Source organism: Stegostoma tigrinum, chromosome 10, assembly GCF_030684315.1.
Source record: "Stegostoma tigrinum isolate sSteTig4 chromosome 10, sSteTig4.hap1, whole genome shotgun sequence".
Classification (NCBI taxonomy): Eukaryota; Metazoa; Chordata; class Chondrichthyes; order Orectolobiformes; family Stegostomatidae; genus Stegostoma; species Stegostoma tigrinum.
The window spans coordinates 1,691,228-1,714,819 of record NC_081363.1 but is presented as its reverse complement, the minus strand read 5'-3'; the positions used below and the strand labels follow the sequence as shown (position 1 = coordinate 1,714,819).

Below are 23,592 nucleotides of genomic sequence, written 5' to 3'. Positions count from 1 at the left end.
CCAATCATGAGAAACATTGTCGATAGCCTTACAAAAATCCACGTAAACAACATCCACTGCTCTACCCTCATCGATCATCTTCATAACCTCCTCAAAAAATTCCATCAAGTTAATAAGACATGACCTGCCCAGCACAAAGCCATGCTGATTGTCCCTAATTAGGCCATGCTTATCCAAATGTGGATAAATCCTATCCCTAAAAATTCTCTCCAACAGCTTCCCAGCCACCAGCGTGAGACTCACCAGTCTGTAGTTTCCTGGATGATCCCTATTTCCCTCCTTGAACAGAGGAACCACATTAGCTACTCCCCCATTCTCCAGGACCTTTCCAGTAGCCAGCGAGGATATAAGGATCTTGGTCAAGGCCCTAGCAATCTCCTCTCTTGTTTCTCTCAAAAACCTGCGGGAGACATCATCGGGCCCTGGAGACAAACCCACCTTAATGCTCTTCTAGAGACCCAACAGCTCTTTCTTGATCTGCAAATGCTCTGGCATATTAGCATGCCCCATACAAATCTCACTACCCCCCATATCCTTCTCCTGGGTGAATGCTGATGCAGAGTACACTTTTAGGATCTCACCCATATCCTCTGCTTCCCAGCACAAGTCCCCTCCTTTATCCTTGAGTAGTCCTACCTTCTCCTTAGTTATTCTTTCCTTTTTAATGTATCTATAAAATTGGGATTCTCTTTAGCCCTAAATGTCAATGTCATTTCCTGGCCCCTTCTTTCTCTCCCAATTCCCCGGTTGAGCTCTTTCCTGCTTTCCCTATATTCCTCATGAGCCTGTGCAATTTTTGCTTCCTAAACCTCTCATATGTTTCTTCCCTTTTGACTAAATCACAACCTCCCTTGTTATCCAGGGGTCCCATACCTTGCCGTCCTCATCCTTCCTCTTTACTGGAACGTGTCGGTCTTGAACTCTCCCCAAAAAGCCTTTAAACAGTTCCCACTTGTCAAATGTGGACTTGCCTTATAACAGCCCCTCCCAATGAGCAGTCCATAGCTCCTTCCTAATACTGTTGTAATTTTCTCTTCCCCAGTTTTGTAACTTCCTGCAAGGTCCTGACTTATCCTTATTCATAGCTCCTTCAGTTTTCAGATAGCTATCATTGTTGTTTCCAAAATGTTCTCCCACTGAGCGGTCAGTCACCTGGCCAGGCTTGTTAGCCAATACAATGTCTGTACGGCCCTTTCTCTAGTTGGACTTTCCACACACTGTTTCAAGAAACCCTCTTGGATGCACTCAACAAATTTTGCCCTGTCTAAGGCTCTTGCTCTAAGGGAGTCCCAGTCAATATTGGGGAAGTTAAAGTCACCCACTTTGACAACTCTGTCTTTAATGCACCTTTCCATAATCTGCCGACATATTTGTTCCTCAATCTCTTGGTGGCTGTTGGGGGAGCCTCTCGTATAATCCTATCAGAGTGATTGTACCCATCTTATTTTTGAGCTGTACCCATATTGTCTCAGGGGATGAGCCCTCCAGTATGTCCTCTCTGAGTGTAGATGTGACATTCTCCATGATTAGAAATGCAACTGCTCCATCTCTTATACCTTCCTCTCTATCTCGTCAAAAACAATGAAACCCTGGAACATTGAGCAACCAGTCCTGTCCCTCTCTCAACCAAACCTCTTTAATGGCCACCATATCATAGTCCCATGTTCTGATCCAGGCCCTAAGCTCATCTGCCTTACCTATAATACTCCTTGCATTGAAATAAACACACTTCAGCCTGTTTGAGTCTTCATGTTCATTATGTGTCTCTGCTTGTCCTCCCTTTCTGATTCATTGGTCCTAACATCTACTTTCCCCTCAATCCCTCCACTTGCTGACCTGCTGTTCTGGTTCCTAGCCCCTTCAGTGATCTTACTGAATGGTAGAGGAGGCTCGATGGACTGAATGGCCTACTTCCTATGCCTTGTGGTCTTATGGTCTACACATTGAGCAGACACACAAAATACTTCACTGACTGAAGTACGTCATGGCACCTTGACGTTGAGAGGCATTCTTTATTCTTTTAAACGTGGTTTGTTGTTGTAGATATTAGTGAGTAGATGTTTCCAGTGCATTAAGCCATCGATGTGTTTAAGGATCGGTGCACGTGGTTTGTGTACACTCTTTTCTCACGCTTTCTGTGTCTGTGCCCCCCTCCTGTGTCCATCCCTGTCACCTCCTTCCTCAGTTAGTTGAATGGGTCAGGCACGGGGACCGGCAAGGTATCTCTTACAGTCCTCGAGCTGAGTCAGTTGCAGCCTTGGAAGTGACAGGGGATAGCCTTTGTACTCTTTGGAACGAAGATTGTGGAGCTGACTGGTCTTCATGCTCCCGATCGCAGCCCTGTCATTCCTTTTGGAAGTGAGGAGGTGGGGAGGGGGTTTAGGACTTGGGGGAACATTGGCTAAGCAACATGCAGAATGGTCAGCAGTGTTGGGGGTGGTGAAGATGGGTGGGGCGTCAGTTTGCAGTGAGTTTGACACAGGGGGCAGTTAGTTGTTGATAATTAGGTCTATCCCATTCTCACCGATTTGTCTCGTTTTGTTTCCCAGTGATGTGAGCAGTGTCTGTAGCAGTGATGGGCTCTTCACCAATGATGAAGGACGGCAAGGTACGGCCTCTCAATCACACAAATAGTTTGTAAGACACTCTGGTTCATCCCCACAGCAACAGAATTACAAAGCAGGGAAGGTACATTAAGCTCGTCTACAGTCTTGGTTAGAGGACCTGAGAGCTCTAAATAATTCACGCTGTGTATCATAAACCATTTTCTGAAAAAACGGTGGCAAAGGTTTATGACAATAACGTATATAAACAGGCCATTCAGCCCTCCAGCTTGTGTGCTATCCAGTAAGATCATGGCCTGCTTCAGCAAGTCTTTTGTTCACGACCTCCAGATTTTATTTCCCATATTCTTTTAGGGATGTGGCTGTCCCTGGCAAGCCCTGTATTTGACCTCAAACTGAGTAGCTTACTCAGTGTTTTCACAGGGCATTTGAGAGTCAGACACATTGCTGTGTGCCTGGTGTCACAGACCAGACAAGGGCAGAACTTTCCTTCCTTAAATGAAATTAGTGAACCAGATCAGTTTTCCTGACAAATCAATGGTAATTTTGTGCACACCGTCAGTAAGACTAGTTTGGATTCTTTCATGAATGCATTGAATCCATGTTTCACCATCTGTCCCTTGGTGGGATTTGAACCTAAATCTTGACAGCATTACCCTCCAACTGTATTCTCCCTGATCAGTCTGCTCCTGCGTATGAGAGATATAAAAACAGCAAGAGATGGAGTAACTCGGCAGGTCTGGCAGCATCTGCAGAGAGAGAACCAGAGTTAATGTTTTAACTTAAAGTAACACAGGATGGAGCTGGAGGAACACAGCAGGCCAGGCAGCATCAGAGAAGCAGGATAGTTAACGTTTCGGGTCAGGATCCTTCTTCAGAAAATGAAGAAGGGTCCCGATCCAAAACATCAGCTTTCCTGCTCCTCTGATGCTGCCTGGCCTGCTGTGTTCATCCAGCTCCATCCTGTGTTATCTCAGACTCCAACATCGGCAGTTCTTATGTTCTCTTAATGTTTTAACTTGTCTCTTCTTTGGAATTGCTGTATGTCTGACCACAGGATCCTCATCCTGACTGGAATTTCAATCCTGTGGAATGTTGAACTGCCAGTCCTGCCATTCCTTCTCCCATGTTGCAGTGAATGCAACATTGTCATATTCCTGTGTGCTGATCAATGCTGTAAGTTCATCTGCCTACCAGTCAGGCTCCTTGCATTCAAATAGATACAATGCAACTTCCTTGTCTCCTAAGTGCTGTAGCCTACCCATATGTTTGCTGCCAACTGAGCTGTCTTAGCATTCCTTCTCCAACTGAGCTGTCTTAGCATTCCTTCTCCAACTGAGCTGTCTTAGCATTCCTTCTCCAACTGAGCTTTCTTAACATTCCTTCTCCAACTGAGCTGTCTTAGCATTCCTTCTCCAACTGAGCTGTCTTAGCATTCCTTCTCTATCTGATTACCCCTTGCTCCTGACTTTACTATGTGTCCATCCCATGCCACATTAGTTTAAACCTCCCCACTAGCACAAGCAACCTCCCAGCAAGGAGATTGGACCCCTTTGGGTTCAGGCGAAAGCTTTCCAATTTGTATGGGTCCCACCTACCCCAGAAACTATCCCCATGATCCACATATCTAAGGCCGTCCATCCTGCATCATCCTTTAGCCACTTGTTTATGTGACATTTCTTTCTATTCTTACACTGGAAGTCGTACGGAGATTACAGTGATACAGCTTTGGTAGCCCTCCTCTTTAAACTACTGTCTAACTCTCTCAATTTGTGTTGCAGGACCTCGTTTCTTTAGTTACCTGTGTTGTTGGTACCAACATGTACCTTGACAGCTGACTGTGCATCCTCCTGCTTCAGAATGCCCTGCAGCTGCTCTGTTCAGGAATATTCTCAAGTTCAGTGTGAGATTCTGCTGTGATCCCTCTTACCCAGCAACTCCTTTCTGACAGTGGCACTGAAGTATTTCGGTGTAACCGGAGGCCACTCTGTCCATCTGCACTGCCTCTTCAACTGAGTTTCATTACCTAGTACCAATCTCCAGACTTTCCCCCATATCCTTGCGGATTATTTTTATCCAATTAGCCATTCAGTGCCCAGTTGAACCTGCCTGCAGCATATTTCTGAGCAGTGCATTCTGGACCCGAACTGTTGGGGTGAAAAAAACTGGTGGAAAAGCGTTTTTCTGACAGCGCGTTTCTTTTTGCAAATTACTTTCAATCTCTGTCTCCTGTCCTAAGCTACAGGGGCTCAATTAAGGTTTGCTCACTCCCATTTTCCTGCCTCCTTCCCATAACCCTTCAACCTTTACCCATTAAAAAAATCTATCTAACTCCTCCTTAAATTTCCTCACAGTCCCAGCATCCACCACACTTTCAGGTAGCGAATTCCACTGATTCTTCATCCTTTTGCAAGTGGGAGTGGCTCTCCTGATCTACTCTATCCAGCCCACTTAAGATTTTTTTGAGCCTCTATCAGCTCTCCTTTTGACCTCCTCCTCTCCAAGAGAACAGTCTCAACGTCTTCAGACTATCCTCATCACTGAAGTTTCTCTGGGATCATTTATGTAAACTGCTTCTGCAGTCTCTCCAGTGTGTTCAGACCTTCCGATAATGTGGCACCCAGAACTGTGCACAGTACTCCAGCTGAAGCCATACAAGTTTCTGGACTCAATGTGAACTTCTCACTGTGCAGTTGCTGGCAGACTGCTAAGTTTCTCCATCTTGAGTTTCAGATATTTAGCATCCGCAGTTCTTTGTCGAAGAGAAGAGGCTGAGGTGTGACCTGATAGAGGTCTTTAAGATTATGAAAGGAATTGACAAGGTATCAGGAGCAGGTGAGATGCGCAACACAAATGGTCCCTGAGCAGTCCCTCTGAGAGTTCAGAGGAGACCACTCCATTCAGAGATAGCAGTGAGAATGAGGAGCTGTACAGCTGGAGTGCTTGAGACAAATATTTTTCATTCCGAAGTAAGCTGGATGAGATTGATTAGGAAGTAATGTGAAGGATAAGCTGATAGGGTGAGAAACAATAATGTAGGGGGGAGGACTGTGTGCAGCATTCACTGGTAGTGTCCTTACCTCTGGGACAGAGGGCAAGGGTTCAAGACCCACCTGCTCCAGACGTGTGTCATTAACAGCCTCAATAGGTTGTTTTTAAACAAAACCCATTGACTGGCAGATACTTTGTACTGACAGCATTGAGCCCTGACTCCTCCTCCTCCAAATCAGAAAGAATCTTTCAACATCCATCAAACAGTAAACGTTGTCTGAGGATCCCATGGAGTGGAAGTGAACAGACTTACTCCCCCACCCACTGCTGTCCATGTCCTGGGAGTGTTTGATGGGGACAGTGTAGAGGGAGCTTTACCATGTATCAGGGAGCGGTACTGGGTCCACTTTTGTTTGTCATTGAAATAAATGATTTGGATGAGAATATTGAGCACATGGTTAGTCAGTTTGCGGATGACACAGTAATGGGTGGCTTAGTGGACAGTGAGGAAGGTTACCTAAGATTACAAAGGGATCTTGATCAGTGGGGCCAATACGCTGAGGAGTGGCAGATGGAGTTTAATTTGGGTAAATGTGAGGTATTGCATTTTGGTAAAACAACACGGCAGCACTTATATAGTTAATGCCTGGGCTCTACGCGGTGGTGTTGAACAGAGACACCTGAAGGTTCAGGTACATTAATTCTTTGAAGTTTGCATCACATGTAGGCAGGGTGATTAAGAAGGTATTTAGCACACTCGCCTTCATTGCTCGGTGTAGGAGTTGGGACATCATGTTGAGGTTGTACAGGATGTTGGTGAAGCCTCTTCTGGAGTTCTGGTCACCCTCCTAAAGGAAGGATGTTATTAATCTGGAGAGGGTTCAGAGAGATTTACCAGGACGTTGCTGGGAATAGAGGGTTTGAGTTATACAGAAGGGCTGGATAGACTGGGACTTACTCACTGTAGCGTAGGATGTTGAGTGGTAATCTTATAGTGATGTTTAAAACCATGAGGGAGACAAGGGGAGGTTGAATGGTGGGTGTCTTTTCCCTAGGGTGGAGGATTTCAAGACTAGGGGACATATTTTTAAGGTGGGAGGAGAAAGATTTCAAAAGAATATGTGGGGCAATTTTGTTTTACACAGAGTGGCTGTGTGTGGACTGACCTTCCTCAGGAAGTGGTGATACACGTACAGTTACAACATTTAAGAAACATTGGAATAAGTTCATAAATAGGAAATGTTTGGAGGGATATGGGCCAAGTGCCAACAAGTGGGACTAGTTTAGTTTGGGAACTTGGTTCAACCAGATGGTCTTTTCCATGCTGTATGACTGTAAAATCCGAAAGAACTGCGGATGCTGTAAATCAGGAACAAAACAGAAGTTGCTGGAAAAGCTCAACAGGTCTGGCAGCATTTGTGAAGAAAAAAATCAGAGTTAACATTTCGGGTCCAGTGTCTGTCCGGAGGAAGGATTTTTTCTTCACAAATGCTACCAGACCTGCTGAGCTTTACCAATAATTTTTGTTTTTGCTGTATGACTTTGTGCTGACTTTGTCCTGGAAGTGTTTGATGGGGGACAATATATTGACACAGTGGCTTTGGAGAGGGTGCAAAGGAGGTTTACCAGGATGCTGCCTGGACTGGAGGGCTTGTCTTACGAGGAGAGGTTGACTGAACTTGGGCTTTTCTCTCTGGAGAGAAGGAAGAAGAGAGGTGACCTGATTGAGGTGTACAAGGTAATGAGAGGCATGGGCAGAGTCGATAGCCAGAGACTTTTCCCCAGGACAGGATTGACTGCCACGAGGGATCATAGTTTTAAAGTGTTAGGAGGAAGGTATAGAGGAGACGTCAGAGGGAGGTTCTTCACCCAGAGAGTTGTGAGCGCATGGAATACTTTGCCAGTGGTAGTCGTGGAAGCAGAGTCATTCGTGACATTTAAGCGACTGCTGGACATGCACATGGACAGCAGTGAATTGAGGGGAATGTAGGTTAGGTTATTTTATTTTTGGATTAGGATTATTCCACGGCACAACATCGTGGGCCGAAGGGCCTGTACTGGGCTGTACTTTTCTATGTTCTATAATAGTGTGGTAAGAGCTGTCTGGGATTAGTCCCGGGGCTGTCCCCCACTCTCCCAGTTGTAATCACGGGGAGCAGTAATTGTGTGACTCTGATTGTCTGAGTAACCTTGGCAGTGCCCTTTCTGCCCTGCGGTCTCTATGTCCTAGGTTAAACTGTTCACTGGGTGAGCTTCCACAAGGTAGAGAGCTGCAGCCTCGCACGTTTGGACACGGTTTCTTGTTAGCTGTGTGTCTGTGTTAATGTGAGCTTGTCGGTTTGAGTTAATGAGGAGTGAAAGGTTTGCTAATCACATTGGCTCTGGAAATGGCAAGAAATTTAACAGTTGTCAGAACACTTTGTCCAAGCAAGTCTACAGTGCTGCGAGATGAGGTGAGTGACAGTCCTGTGCTTTGGGACTTCTGATTCGGAATGGGGGTTGGGGGCAATAAGGGAAGCACAGGACTGGCCAGGGTGGAGGATTCAACTCTGAGGATCTGTCTGTCTTTCTGCTTGGGGTCTGCAGGAAAGACTTAACTAGCTGTCTCTGAATCCATTTAACTTTTGAGAATTGTGAGGATCTGTCTTCTTGAATCTTCTCTGTCTTTAGAAACTGTTGGAGACTTTCATTTCAGTTTCCCTTTCATTATCTACTGGAATGCCCTGAGACAAGGTAGAAGCAGGGAGGAGGTCTCCACTGATCGGTGAAAATAGAACTAGGGGGGCGTAGCCTCAAAATAAGGGGGAGGCAGATTTAGGACTGAGCTGAGGAGGAACTTCTTCACCCAAAGGATTGTGAATCTGTGGAATTCCCTGCCCAGTGAAGTAGTTGTGGCTATCTTGTTGGATGTTTTTAAGGCAGACTGATTTGTTGAACAGTAAAAGAATTACAGATTATGGTGAGCAAGTGGGTAAGTGGAACTCAGTTTGTGAAATGATGAGCCATGATCTAGTAGGACGTCAGAGCAGGTTTGACAGACCAGGTGGCTGTCTCTTTTGCCTATTTGCAATGTCCTTATGTTGTCAGGTGCTGTGTCTTCGCTATCGTAATGACAGCAAAGCTCTGCTGTTATAGAAACCTGGGGTGAAGAATCTGAAATTGTAGGGAATGCTCAATGGGCCAGACCAGCATCAGCAAAGAGAGAATGACAAAAGAACACAGAACAAAGAACAAAGAAAATTACAGCACAGGAACAGGCCATTCGGCCCTCCAAGCCTGCGCCAATTGAGATCCTCTACCTAAACCTGTCGCCTATTTTCCAAGGATCTGTACCCCTCTGCTCCCTGCCCATTCATGTATCTGTCTAGATTCATCTTAAATGATGCTATCTTGCCCGCCTCTACCACCTCCACTGACAACGTGTTCCAGGCACTCATCATCCACTGTGTTAAGAACTTTCCACTTATGTCTCCCTTAAACTTTCCTCCTCTCACCTTGAACTCATGACCCCTAGTAATTGAGTCCCCCACTCTGGGAAAAAGCTTTTTGCTATCCACCCTGTCTATAACCCTCATGATTTTGTAGATCTCAATCAGGTCCCCCCTCAATCTCTGTCTTTCTAATGTAAATAATCCTAATCTACTCAACCTCTCTTCATAGCTAGGGCCCTCCATACCAGGCAACATCCTGGTGAACCTCATCTGCACCCTCTCCAAAGCATCCACATCCTTTTGGTAATGTGGCGACCAGAACTGTACACAGTACTCCAAATGTGGCCGAACCAAAGTCCTATACAACTGCAACATGACCTGCCAACTCTTGTACTCAATACCCCGTCCGATGAAAGAAAGCATGCCGTATGCCTTCTAGATTACCCTGTTGACCTGCGTTGTCACCTTCAGGGAACCATGGACCTGAACACCCAGATCTCTCTGTTCATCAATTTTCCCTAGGACTTTTCCATTTACTGTATAGTTTGCCCTTGAATTTGTTCTTCCAAAATGCATCACCTCGCACTTGCCCGGATTGAGCTCCATCTGCCATTTCTCTGCCCAACTCTCCAGACTATCTATATTCTGCTGTAATTTCTGACAGTGCCCTTCACTATCAGCTACTCCACCAATCTTAGTGTCCTGGCATCACTGCTGACAGGAGTGAGTGTAGGCAACCAATTTACACACAGTAACCTCTGAGAAACACATTATGACCAGATGAGCTATTTTAGCCTCTCCCTATTTTTACATGGGTGTCACTGGGTGGGCCCAGCATTTATTGCCCGTCCCTAGTTGCCCATTAAGGTGGTGGTTAGCTGCCTCCTTGAGCCATATTGCAGTCCATGCGCTTTAAAGTCCGTCATTGGATGTAAAGCATTTTGGGAAATCCTGAGGTTATAAAAGGCAAGACAGAAATACTTTTCTGAAGAAGGGTCCAGACCCGAGATGTCAGCTTTTCTGCTCCTAAGATGCTGCTTGGCCTGCTGTGCTCATCCAGCTCCACACTTTGTTATCTTGGATTCTCCAGCATCTGCAGTTCCCACCATCTCAGAAATACAAGTTAGTTTTTTTCCTGGTAGAATGGAGTTGTGTGTGTGGAGATGAGAGTTCAGTCCTGCTCCTGGTGCCATTTCCATTTGAGACAGCTGGTGAGGGACTTTGTCTGTACACCGAGGTGATCGTTGACAGCCTGCTTGTACTGTCTGTCCACAGGTGATGATGAACAAAGTGACTGGTTCTACGAGGGCGAATGTGAACAAGGATTCCGTATCCCCAAGCTGCTCACTCGCTGTGACCCCCAGCTCCGAGCACCACTCGCAGGCGAGGGCCAGGGCGTTGGACAGTATGGCTCACCCCCGTTCCTTCTGCCCAGTCGCCCAGCACAGAGAGGTGAGAGTGGAGCCTCAAGCAGGAAATCAGACCCTACCCTGAGCATGTTGTACCACTGACATTCACCAGCCCGGAGCATTCTCACCCGGTGCCCACAGCCATACCGCGGAGCGCGTAGCACCTGGTTTTACTATGTTCACAAGCTGATGCCCATCTGGTTTTGTGCTTGCACAGGCTACCATGCTCGCTTGAACCGTCTCCCAGGCATTGCAGCTCGGTGTATTCGTAAAGGCCGAAGATGTCTGACAGGCAAGGTAAGAGTGTCGGTGCAGAGAGCTCACACTCGTACGGGGTGGGAGGGATGGTGCTCAGTCAGTCCCCAGATGTACCCAAGCCTTCAGAAGTCTGTAATACGCTCGGCCTGTGTGGCTCTGTGTGTCACTTTAGGTTCCACTGGGTGGAACATCATCCCCTTCTTCGTCTGCCTTGCCATCTCTCTCTCTAGCTGTCTGCCACCACTCCCCTTCTCCCTCCCCCAAACGCACCCCCTCCAACTCTGAGACAGTTATCTGGGGCTGGGGGCAGGGGGCTGGTTATCTAGGGGTTGGGTGCTGGTTACCCTGTGGGAGGGGGGCCGGGGGCTGGTTACCCTGTGGGAGGGGGGGCTGTGGGCCGGTTACCTGGGGGCGGGGTTTCGGGGGTCAGGAGCTCTGGCCTGTTTGATCGAGCTGATAAATAACGAGCCTGTTGAATGTGAGTGAGTGGAGACAAGTTCCTCTCTTCGTGGGTAATCAGGAATAATTGGAATGTAAACAGTTAGCGTGTCGATGGTGGGTTATTAGCAACAGCTTCTGTTTAGTTCCAGTGTATTGTGTTTGTGGGTAATCTCCAAACTGATTGACAAAATGTTTCATTTCACAAATCAACAGTTAACTGTGGGATGGATTTTATAGCTATTTTTTCAGCACACTCTGTACTATCCCTAACAACTCTGCTTTCGTTCATCTCGTCTCTCAACCTCAGCCAAGTTATTGTTGTAATAGAAAAGCACAGAATAAGATCCCACAATCAATAAATAGGAAGGAGAGGGACAGGACAAAAGGAAAGTCAGAGGGTTGAAAGATAGGCAAGAGGGAGGGGCAGCAGAAGGCAACTGGGGAATGGGGCAAGAGAGAGGAAGTAGAGAGAGTGTGGGAGAGGGCTGATGGAGAATGGAAAGAGAGAGAGAGACAGAGATGGATGAGGGAGTGTGGAGTGCAGACATTCGAGACAGGGCAGGAAAGCCTGGATGGAAGGGAGTGAGAGGGGATCTGAATGGATGCTTTTGGTCATAGTTGTTTAATTTCACAGGCTGGGCCCTATGCTAGGGTGTGGAGCTGGAGGAACACAGCAAGCCAGGCAGCATCAGAGGGGCAGGAAGGCTGACGTTTTGGGTTTACAACCTTTATCAGGTCATAAGTTCTGGAGAAGGGTCCCGACCTAAACATCAAACTTTCCTGCTCCTCTGATGCTGCTTGGCCTGCTGTGTTCATTCAGCTCTACACCTTGTTATCTCAGATTGTTCAGCATCTGCAGTTCCTGCTATCTCTGGGCCCTGTACTAACTCCTGGAGGTAGTGATCAAACTGTACGATAGGAATCAGGAAAAGAGCTGGAGATTGGGACTAGGTAGATGACTGCTTGCTTAGAACCATAGAATCCATACACTGTGGAAAAAGGCCATTCAGCCTGTCAAGGCAGCACTGACCCTCCAAACAGCATCCCACCCAGACCCAGCCCACTACCCCATCCCTATAACCCTGCATGACCCATTGTCAACATAACTAAACATAGCTTTGGACTGTGGGAGGAAACCGGAGCACCGGGAGGAAACCCACGCAGACACAGGGAGAATGTGCAAATTCCGCATGACTGTCGACCAAGGGTGGGATCGAACCCAAGTTTCTGGTGCTGTGAAGCTGTGATGCTAACCACTGAGCCACTGTGCCACCCTCCATCTGTGAGGCTGCTTCTGTGAAGTAATTTGTGTCTGTCTGTTCCAGCAGGAGGGACCCGTAGGTGTGATCCCAAATGAACGAGTGAGTCACTTTGGACAGGACCCCTATCAGAAGGAGTAAGTGACCATACGCAGTCATTTACAGAGCTTTTATACTGAATGGTAGTTGGAAACTGAATACTGACGTATAAACCCTGAGCCTCGAAGCTGCTGTGTTTGTAAAGTTCCTGTTAAGGCTGGCACAGCTGTACCCCATCTTAGAACATAGACCATTACAGCACAGTACAGGCCCTTTGGCCCTCGATGTTGTGCCGACCTGTCATACCAATCTCAAGCCCATCTAACCTACACTATTCCATGTACGTCCATATGCTTGTCCAATGATGACTTAAATGTACTTAAAGTTGGCGAATCTACTACCGTTGCAGGCAAAGCATTCCATTCCCTTAGTACTCTCTGAGTAAAGAAACTACCTCTGACATCTGTCCTATATCTTTCACCCCTCAATTTAAAGCTATGCTCCCTCGTGCTCGCCGTCACCATCCTAGGAAAAAGGCTCTCCCTATCCACCCTATCTAACCCTCTGATTATTTTATATGTTTCAATTAAGTCACCTCTCAACCTTCTTCTCTCTAATGAAAACAGCCTCAAGTCCCTCAGCCTTTCCTCGTAAGGCCTTCCCTCCATACCAGGCAACATCCTAGTAAATCTCCTCTGCACCCTTTTCAAAGCTTCCACATCCTCCTTATAATGCAGTGACCAGAACTGTACACAATACTCCAAGTGCGGCCGCACCAGAGTTTTGTACAGCTGCAGAATAACCTCTTGGTTCAGGAACTCGATCCCTCTATTAATAAAAGCTAAAACACTGTATGCCTTCTTAACAGCCCTGTCAACTGGGTGGCAACTTTCAAGGATCTGTGTACATGGACACCGAGATCTCTCTGCTCATCGACACTACTAAGAATCTTAACATTAGCCCATACTTTGCCTTCTGGTTACTCCTACCAAAGTGCATCACCTCACACTTGTCTGCATTAAACTCCATTTGCCACCTCTCAGCCCAGCTCTGCAGCTTATCTATGTCTCTGTGCAACCTACAGCATCCTTCGTCACTATCCACAACTCCACCGACCTTAGTGTCGTCTGCAAATTTACTAACCCATCCTTCTACGCCCTCATCCAGGTCATTTATAAAAATGACAAACAGCAGTGGATCCAACACCGACACTTGCGGTACACCACTAGTAACTGGTCTCCAGGATGAACACTTTCCATCAACTACCACCCTCTGTCTTCTCTCAGCAAGCCAATTTCCGATCCAAACTGCTATATCTCCCACAATTCCATTCCTCCGCATTTTGTACAATAGCCTACTGTGGGGAACCTTATTGAACACCTTGCTGAAATCCATATACACCACATCAACCGGTTTACTCTCATCTACCTGTTTGGTCACCTTCTCAAAGAACTCAATAAGGTTTGTGAGGCACGACCTTCCCTTCACAAAACCGTGCTGACTATCCCTAATCAATTTATTCTTTTCTTGCTTTCCCTTTAGCTCCTGGAGCTGGTGGAATTGGGAAACCTGTTCCGTTTAGCCACGGTCATGGTGAACTGGACTGACCTCATTGCTGAGGCCTGAGGTTAGCACTCACACAGATTCTTTCTGGAGCTGGCAGGTCTTGCCCTGTGCCTGGACCAGTCTCTGGCCCAAATTTCCCTGTTTCCATTGGGTGGATGTTAGTCTGACAGCGAAAGAGCAGTGTGCATTCTTCTGCCCACTGCACAGCTCACAGTGTGTTTATACAATTCTCTTCCTTGTTGTAGATTACGGAGAAACTTCAGTGTGAGGGGTCAGTGCCGAGAGTGGAGTGTACTGAACCGCCTTCAGCCCTTGCGCGGAGTAAGTGAACGCTGTACATTCCACCTGCTCACCCTAAAGACACACACTCCTTCAGTTGTTGAATTTCTGGTTGGATTCTAAGCTGTTGTATGTTTGACAAAGAAATATTTGAATCATAGAGATGTACATCGCAGAGCAGACCCCTTGGCCCAAATCGTCCATACTGATCAGATATCCTAAATTAATCTTGTCCCATTTGGCCCATATCCCTCAAACCCTTGTCTTTCATATACCTATCCAGATGCCTTTTAAATATTGTACCAGCCTCCACCACTTCCTCTGGCAGTTCAATCCTTACATACACCACCCTCTGTGTGAAAAAGTTGCCCCTTAGGTTCCTTTTAAATCTTTTCCCTCTCGCCTTAAACCTATGCCCCCAGTTTTGGACTCCCCTACCCTAGCCTACCTTATCTATTTACCCTATACATGCCCTTTGTGATTTTATAAACCTCTATAGGGTCACCCCTCAATCTCTGATGCTCTGGGGAAAATAGCCCCAGCTTATTCAGCCTCTCCCTATAACTCACACCCTCCAACCCAGGCATCATGTTTATAAATCTTCTCTGAACACTGTCAAGTTTCATAATGTTCCTTCTACATCAGGGAGACCAGAAATGCACACGGTATTCCAATAGTGGACTAACCAATGTCCCGTACAGCCGCAACATGACCTCCCAACTCCTACATTCAATGCACTGACCAATAAAGGCAAGCGTCCCAAATGCTGCCTTCAGTGCCCTGTCTACCTGGGGATCCATCTTCGAGAAACTATGAAGCTGCCCCCCAGCACTCCCCTGGAGCTTACCATTAACTGTATAAGTCCCTGATGTTCCCTACCAAACCACAACAACTCTCTTGGGGGAGAAAGTTTGGCGAAAGCAGGAAAGATTATATAGAAAGGTAATGTTCTGTGGAATAAATTAATAGATAAAGGAGTTAGCGAGTTTTGAGAAGATTTGTAGCTCAGGTTGAGGATTTGGATGTGAGTTTGCTCGCTGAGCTGGAAGGTTTGTTTTCAGATGTTTTGTCACAATTCTAGGTAACATCATCAGTGAGCCTCCGGTGAAGCGCTGGTGTTATGTCCCGCTTTCTATTTATCTGTTTAGTTTTCCTTGGATTGGTGACGCCGTTTCCTGTTCTTTTTCTCAGGGGATGGTAGATTGGCTCCAGATCAATGTGTTTGTTGATGGAATTCCGGTTGGAATGCCATGCTTCTAGGAATTCTCGTGCGTGTCTCTGTTTGGCTTGTCCTAGGATGGATGTGTTGCCCCAATCACAGTAGTGTCCTTCTTCATCTGTATGTAAGGATATGAGTGACAGTGGGTCATGTCATTTTGTGGCTAGTTGATGTTCATGTATCCTGGTGGCTAGCTTCCTGCCAGTTTGTCCAATGTAGTGTTTGTCACAGTTCTTGCAAGGTATTTTGTAGATGACGTTTGTTTTATTTGTTGTCTGTATAGGGTCTTTTAAGTTCATTAGCTGCTGTTTTAGTGTGTTGGTGGGTTTGTGGGCTACCCTGATGCCAAGAGGTCCGAGTAGTCTGGCAGTCATTTCGGAAATGTCTTTGATGTAGGAGAGAGTGGTTATGGTTTCTGAGCCCGTTTTGTCTGTTTGTTTGGGTTTGTTGCTGAGGAATTGGCGGACTGTGTTCATTGGGTACCCATTCTTTTTGAATACACTGTATCGGTGATTTTCCTCTGCTCTGCGTAGTTCCTCTGTACTGCAGTGTGTAGTGGCTCGTTGGAATAATGTTCTAATGCAGCTTCGTTTGTGGGTGTTGGGATGGTTGCTCCTGTAGTTCAGTGTTTGGTCCGTATGTGTTGTTTTCCTGTAGACGCTGGTTTGAAGTTCCCCATTGGCTGTTCGCTCCACTGTGACATCTAGGAATGGCAGTTTGCTGTTGTTTTCCTCCTCTTTTGTGAATGTTATGCCAGTAAAGGGTATTATTGATGGTCTTGAAGGTTTCCTCTAATTTGTTTTGTTTAGTGATGACAAAGGTGTCATCCACATAGAGGACCCAAAGTTTGGGTTGGATGATTGGCAGAGCTGTTTGTTCAAGTCTCTGCATTACTGCCTCTGCTAAGAACCCTGATATTCGAGATCCCATGGGTGTACCGTTGGTTTGTCTGTAGGTTTTGTTATTGAAAGTGAAGTGGGTGGTGAGGCATAGGTCCACTAGCTTGATGACGTTGTCCTTGCTGATGAGGTTGGTGGGGTCTGGTGTATGTGTCTTCGGTTCTTCTAATAGTGTAGTCAGTGTTTCTTTGGCCAGATTGATGTTGATTACTGATGACACTATTAGAAGAATCGAAGACACATACACCAGACACCACCAACCTCGTCAGCAAGGACAACATCATCAAGCTAGTGGACCTATGCCTCACCACCCACTTCACTTTTAATAACAAAACCTACAGACAAACCAATGGAACACCCATGGGATCTCCGATATCATGGTTCTTAGCAGAGGCAGTAATGCAGAGACTCGAACAAACAGCTCTGCCAATCATCCAACCCAAACTTTGGGTCCTCTATGTGGATAACACCTTTGTCATCACTGAACAAAACAAATTAGAGGAAACATTCAAGACCATCAATAATACCCTTTACTGGCATAACATTCACAAAAGAGGAGGAAAACAACAGCAAACTGCCATTCCTAGATGTCACAGTAAAGCGAACAGTCAATGGGGAACTTCAAACCAGCGTCTACAGGAAAACAACACATACGGACCAAATACTGACCTACAGGAGCAACCATCCCAAAACCCACAAACGAAGCTGCATTAGAACATTATTCCAACGAGCCACTACACACTGCAGCACAGGGGAACTACGCAGAGCAGAGGAAAATCACGCATACAGCGTATTCAAAAAGAATGGGTACCCTATGAACACAGTCCGCCGATTCCTCAGCAACAAACGCAAACAAACAGACAAAACGGGCCCAGAAACCATTACCACTCTCCCCTACATCAAAGACATTTCCGAAATGACTGCCAGACTACTCGGATCTCTTGGCATCAGGGTAGCCCACAAACCCACCAACACACTAAAACAGCAGCTAATGAACTTAAAAGACCCTATACAGACAACAAATAAAACAAACGTCATCTACAAAATACCTTGCAAGAACTGTGACAAACACTACATTGGACAAACTGGCAGAAAGCTAGCCACCAGGATACATGAACATCAACTAGCCACAAAATGACATGACCCACTATCACTCGTATCCTTACATACAGATGAGGAAGGACACCACTTTGATTGGGACAACACATCCATCCTAGGACAAGCCAAACAGAGACACGCACGAGAATTCCTAGAAGCTTGGCATTCCAACTGGAATTCCATCAACAAACACATTGATTTGGAGCCCATCTACCATCCTCTGAGAAAGAGAACAGGAAATGACATCACCAACCCAAGGAAACCTAACCAGATAAATAGAAAGCGGGACATAACACCAGTGCTTCGTCGGAGGCTCACTGATGATGTTACCTAGAATGGTGATGAAACGTCTGAAAACGAACCTTCCAGCTCAGCGAGTAAACTCACATCCAGATAAAGGAGTTGCAGAAGTAAGCCATTCAGCCCCTCGATCTGCTCCCCAATTCAGTAAGGTCAGGGCTGATCTGTTTGAATTTTGAATTTCACATGCGCACCTTCCCCTTAATGACTCTTCATCCCCGACTGAATAAGAATTGATCTCCAGCCATCTGAAAAAACACAGTGACCCCGCACCCCAACAACTCGTGACACTGTGAGTTCCAAAGCCACATGACCCTCTGAGAGAAAACTCTCTCCTCGTCTCTGTCCTGAACGGGCAACTCCTCATTTTAAACACTGCCCCCAGGTTCTGGACTGACACACAGGACGGACCTTCCTTTCACACATCCACCTTATTGAAACCATTCAGGATCTCAGATGCTTCAATCCAGTCACCCCTCACCTACACACTCCAGTGGAAACCAACCCAGTCTGTCCACCCTTTCCTCATAAAGGAATCCACTCATTCCAGGGGCCATTCCAGTAAACCTGCTTTTTGCCACCTCCAGTACACAGGAGCAGGAGGCAGGGGTCCGTTCCAACCACAGCAGAAACTTGTTTCTCTCTATTGACCTGATCAGACCCTTTGGTCTCGCAGCTGGGTGAGTGCACTCCCTTGTTGCCCAGTCCCAGGTTATAGAGTATTCCAATATAATGTTCGGGAGGTTATGATTGACCTCCCCTCCCATTCATGGTAAAAGAAATAGCGTAACAGAGTGCAGTACTTGATCCTGAGCAGCAGCGCATATCTCTGTGCTGTCAGTGACCACGCTGCTGAGGATCCTTGTTATATCTGGGGGTAGGGGCTGGATATTTGCAGTGGGGATGGGGGTCGCTGGGTGTAATATTACAGAGCAGCACCATGTCTCGGCACGGTGGGACTGCTCCCCGAGGTGATGGGTTTTTCTGGTTCCCCTTTTACAGCAGAGCTTCCCCAAGCCCCTCCTGCTGAGTGAGTGTAAGTGACCCTTCAGTCAGGTCTTACTATAACAGGTGTGTCATTGTCTGATTGCTTTGTAGTTTAACCCATTGGTGCCTCTATATCCGCTGGAAGTTCTCACTGACAGATCTCACCGGAGATGCTCCACGCTTCAGAACAAATCCAGGTGAGCATTATCCCAGGGCTGCAGCTTCCCACAGCACAGTGGTTTAAAATAGACTGATTCTCATTATGACCCAGGGAAGGGCTAGATCCCAGGATTCCTGATCACTGTCCAGTGATCCCTGTGTTACAGAGAGGGAAGATCAGCCAGGGTTCCTGCTCCTGATCACCGAGCACTGATCCCTGAGTTAGACAAAGAGGGGAAATCAGCAGAAACTGATCGGAGGTGGTGCTGGATTGTTGAAGGGACCCATGCACCTTCCCAGGTCTTGCGTGGTGCCTAAATATCACCACATGCCCCACCTCAGGGTGTTCTGTTGTTACAGTACAGTGCTGTGTGTTAAACAGTTACAACATGGTCGCTTTGGAACCAGTTAATTGAGGAACTCTGCTCTCGACCTTTGCAGGCAGACTAGTGTGCACCTTGGCTCATTATGCACTGGTGATGTGAAGAGGAGGAGGAAAACAGCAACTGTTGCCAGTCCTCCCACAGGTAATGACTCCTCTAAAAACACACTATCCTCAGATCACCCACAACGGAGCTCAATGGCTCCCTGGTTCCAGTTATCACAGCAGTTTGATCCGTGCACCGCACTTCGAGGCAGAGATCAATACAGGGCGAGCGGGGCAGTAGGACTAGTTTGGGGATTAATACAGGACTGCGGGGAGGGAGCGGGGCAGCGGGATTAATTTGGGGATTGATACAGGACTATGGTGAGAGAGCAAGACAGTGGGATTAGCTTGGGGATTGAAACGGGCTATGGGGAGGGAGCGGGGCAGTGGGATTAGTTTGGGGATTGAAACGGGCTATGGGGAGGGAGCGGGGCAGTGGGATTAGTTTGGGGATTGATACAGGGCTGCGGGGAGGGAGCGGGGCAGCGGGATTAGTTTGGGGATTGATACAGGGCTGCGGGGAGAGAGTGAGGCAGTGGGATTAGTTTGGGGATTGATACAGGACAGTGGGATTAGTTTGGGGATTGATACAGGACAGTGGGATTAGTTTGGGGATTGATACAGGGTTGTCAGGAGAGAGCGGGGCAGTGGGATTAGTTTGGGGAAGGATACAGCTGTATGGGATTGGGCCGTGTGAGATACATCATCCCTGGACAGTGTTCCTGCATGGTGTTGTCTGTTGTGGGCCCCCCATGTTCTGAAGGCCAGTTGTGCTTGGCTAGTATCAGGTACTGCCTGTTACACACACATCAAATTAATTGAACGGAAAATAGAGTGCCTGCTATTAATGGGATCTTGCTATGCACCCGATGGCCTCTGCCTGTGATATGATCATTCGCAGCCTGTCTGGTGGTGCTGGGCTGGAGGCAGAGAGTTTGATGTGTGTTTGCTAGCTGTCCTCACTCGGCTGAGCCTGTAGCTCCTTTCAGCCTTGATAAATGAGCCCAGGCCCTGGCTTTCTGTGATGTGTGTGCAGGCCTGCCCTCTCCTCGCTGCCCTTTAGGGAGGAGGAGGAAATGAGTTAGCACGAGACTGATGCTGTTGCATCTCAGTGATTAGTTGTAATGACATTGTTGCAGCCCTCTGTACCTGCTCAAGCCTGACGGGACTCTGTAACTCCCAGCCAATGTTGCAGCCGGGTTGCTAACAGAGTGTCTGTCGGGTGCTAGGAGGATCAGTTCCCTGGTATAGTCTGCGATAAGCTTCCTCTTCATCCTGTCTCCCACATCTACCCTTCCCTGCTGTCTCCCTCTCACCTCATGTAATGAGGATTGCAGCCTATAGACTACGTCCCTTCGTACCCCAGAGCCATGGGTTCAAATCCCACCAGGAAATCTGGGGAATTTAAATTCAACCCAAACCACACACCTGGAATAAATGTTGTGGACAATAAACATGAGGTTATCAGTATTCAGAAAAAAGACCATTTAGTCCCTCTAGTCTGCCATGCCATTTGATAAGATCAGCCCTGCTCTGACTATGGTCTGACTCAATCTTCCTGCCTGCCCTCCCTAAGTCTCCGCTTCATAATCGATCAAAAGTCTTGTCAAGCAATATAACCTCAGGTTTGTCATAAAAACTCCTCTGGGTCATTTTATTTTTTATTCATTAACAGTATGAGCGCATCACTGGCCAGGCAGCATTCATTGCCCATCCCTAATTGCCCAGAGGGCGGTTCAGAGTCACCCACATCACTGTGGGTCTGGAGTCACGTGTAGGCCAGACCAGGTAAGGATGGCAGTTTCCTTCCCTAAAGGACATTAGTGAACCAGGTGTTGTGGCAGGATTTGAACCCAGGTCCACACAACATTACTGCGGTCTCTGGATCAGCAGTCCATTGATAACAGCTCTAGGCTGTCACCTCTCCCTTTATTTCACTAACCTCTGGAATGAGCAGTTTGCCTCATGAGGAAAGGCTGACCCTGTATCCTTTCAGGTTTTGGAGAGTCAGAGGTGACTTCATTGAAACACAGATGATCCTGAGGGAACTGCACAGATTGGATGTGGAAAAGATGTTTCCTCCAGTGAGGGAATCCAAAATGAGAGGGTCACCGTTTAAACATACTTCCAACATCAGGAGGTGTTCATGTAAGACAGACATGAGGAACCATGCGTTTTGTCTGAGGTTTGAGAGTCTTTGGAATTCCTCTTCTCCAAAGGCATGGATACAAGAATTTAAAATATTTTTAAGGCAGAGGAAGATCGATTCCTGATGTCCAAGGAGATGGAATATTTTTGGGGAATCTGAAGGAATATAGAGTTGAGGTTAAAATCGGATCAGCAATGATCATATTGAATGACAGAGCAGGCTCGAAGGGCCGAGTGGCCTCCTGGTTCATAATGTCCTTCGGGGGCAGGAATGTGCCATCCTTACCTGGTCTGGCCGACTTGTGACTCTAGACCCTCTGAAATGGCCCAGCAAACGATTCAGGCCACGGGCAGTTAGGGATGGGTGGTGAATGTGCCCAACCAGTGACAGCCACACCCTGGGTGGGGGCATGGGCCGTTTAAACTGATGGAGTAAAAGGTTTTCACCTTTTTCTTGCAGCGGTGTCGTGTCACCATGCAGACTGTGACCTGAATCTGCAGGAGACAGGCAGCAGCAAAAACACAGCGTGTATGGACTGGGTGGAGGGCCAGAACAGTGCTGGGTCCGGGGCTGATAATGCGGCCTCCCTCAAACGGGGGGACCAGCTAATTCCAGTGTCTCCTGGAGGGAGCAACCAGCTGTGACACAGACTGACTGATGGACCCCGCTCTGCAGACTGCTGCAGCCTCTGAGGAGGACTTAGAAACCTGGTATAAAATGAGCAGTGAACGTAAAGCTCCTGCCAGATCTTGCAGTGACGACCCTACACACAGGCTGTGAATGTGCCACGGATGGAGAGAGAGAGAGAGATTGGAGTACAATCCACCAGTGGCCTCACCGTCTGCTGCAGCGGACAGCTCCAAGTGGATGGGCCCAATCCAACACAGTGAGGCAACAGGATTAGCAGATGGTGCTCTGAAAAAGTTGATTAAAGGAGGGGTTGTCTGCATGATGCCCAGAGCCCAGGTTGGGCCTGGCTTTCAGATAGGGCCCTGACTGAATTACTGTCTTTGCTCACCTCCCTGAGCTTATGGCACCATTTGTGCTGCACACACTCACTGAGACGCACTCCGTTTGTTTTGTACAGGAGTGCCGCACTGTAACATTCAGTGTACTACATACAATAAGATGTGCAATTTCACAGATTCACCATCCTAATGATAATGTCTGGGTTTATTTGAAGATCCTGTATGAGATGACACCAGGCTTTTCTGTGTGTGATCGGTCTCCTTACTCAGCATTGATCCATCACTGCAATGGGAGAATCCATCACAGCGGTGTTTTTGCCAGTAGCTCATGGTGTGGTGTATGATATATACTGTGTTATACCGAATAGCAGACAGTTTATTATATAATTGATAACACATCATGATACATCTCATTTGTAATGTTTGATCATTCCTGTGAAGCTGTACTCCTGTCGAAAGGGTGTTGTGAAGATCTTTACAAATTCAGAACCATCTCCAATGTCCATCGTGTTTCTGTGCTGTCAGACCGTTCTGTTCTAGTGGGGAGTTTTCTTAGTGTCTGTTTCTGTCGCAGCTCCCTCTCACACCTCATCTTTTGCTCACCTTTTATCCCAAATTACTCAAGATGCTTGCGAGGAAAGATGTGAAACTTCTAACAACATCAATACGTTTTAATACAACAATTTTAAATGTAAATATTTAGGTATATCTTAACTGTGTGGTGAAATGTATTCATCGGATTGCCTTTTATGTTTTCATTAAATTTTTTACGGGCAGTTTCATTCTTCTGTGTGTGTTCCCATCTCTTTGTTTCTGTCAGAGACTTCACTTACTCTCAGAAACAAAATCACCTCGAAATGTGTTAAGTCACTCTTTCTGTACCCATTTGAACAACAGCTTACATTTGTACAGCACTTCAGATATGTTTAAGAATGTTCTCAGGTGCTCCACAGACATCATCAGACTGAATTTGACACCGAGCAAACTCAGGGAGATACAAGGGCAGGTGACCAACAGCTGTTCACAGAGAGATGTTTGAAACAACAGTCTTCAAAACCGAGGGAGAGAGTGTTAATGGAGGGAGATCAAAGATTAGGGATGAGGGGAGGAGTGTAAGGGCTGCAGGAGGAAACAGGGAGGGCAGTGTAG

General features: G+C 46.9%; 1 protein-coding gene across 3 annotated transcripts in view; it reads left to right on the top strand.

Moving 5' to 3' along the window:
• LOC125455903 (G patch domain-containing protein 2-like) overlaps nucleotides 1-23,212 on the top strand; it is a 35,315-nt gene extending 12,103 nt beyond the window's left edge. The window contains exons 3-10 of one of the 3 annotated variants that reach the window (XM_048538436.2): nucleotides 2,550-2,608; nucleotides 10,262-10,438; nucleotides 10,613-10,692; nucleotides 12,423-12,490; nucleotides 14,204-14,279; nucleotides 18,852-18,937; nucleotides 19,341-19,426; nucleotides 21,935-23,212. In XM_048538436.2, coding sequence (XP_048394393.1) covers nucleotides 2,550-2,608; nucleotides 10,262-10,438; nucleotides 10,613-10,692; nucleotides 12,423-12,490; nucleotides 14,204-14,279; nucleotides 18,852-18,937; nucleotides 19,341-19,426; nucleotides 21,935-22,119 — 817 coding nt within the window. In that variant the 3' untranslated portion in view covers nucleotides 22,120-23,212. Of the gene's footprint in view, nucleotides 1-2,549; nucleotides 2,609-10,261; nucleotides 10,439-10,612; nucleotides 10,693-12,419; nucleotides 12,491-14,203; nucleotides 14,280-18,851; nucleotides 18,938-19,340; nucleotides 19,427-21,934 lie in introns of all 3 variants that reach the window. The other 2 variants (XM_048538435.2, XM_048538437.2) reach the window with 2 other exon arrangements.
• The last annotated feature ends 380 nt before the right edge of the window (nucleotides 23,213-23,592 follow it).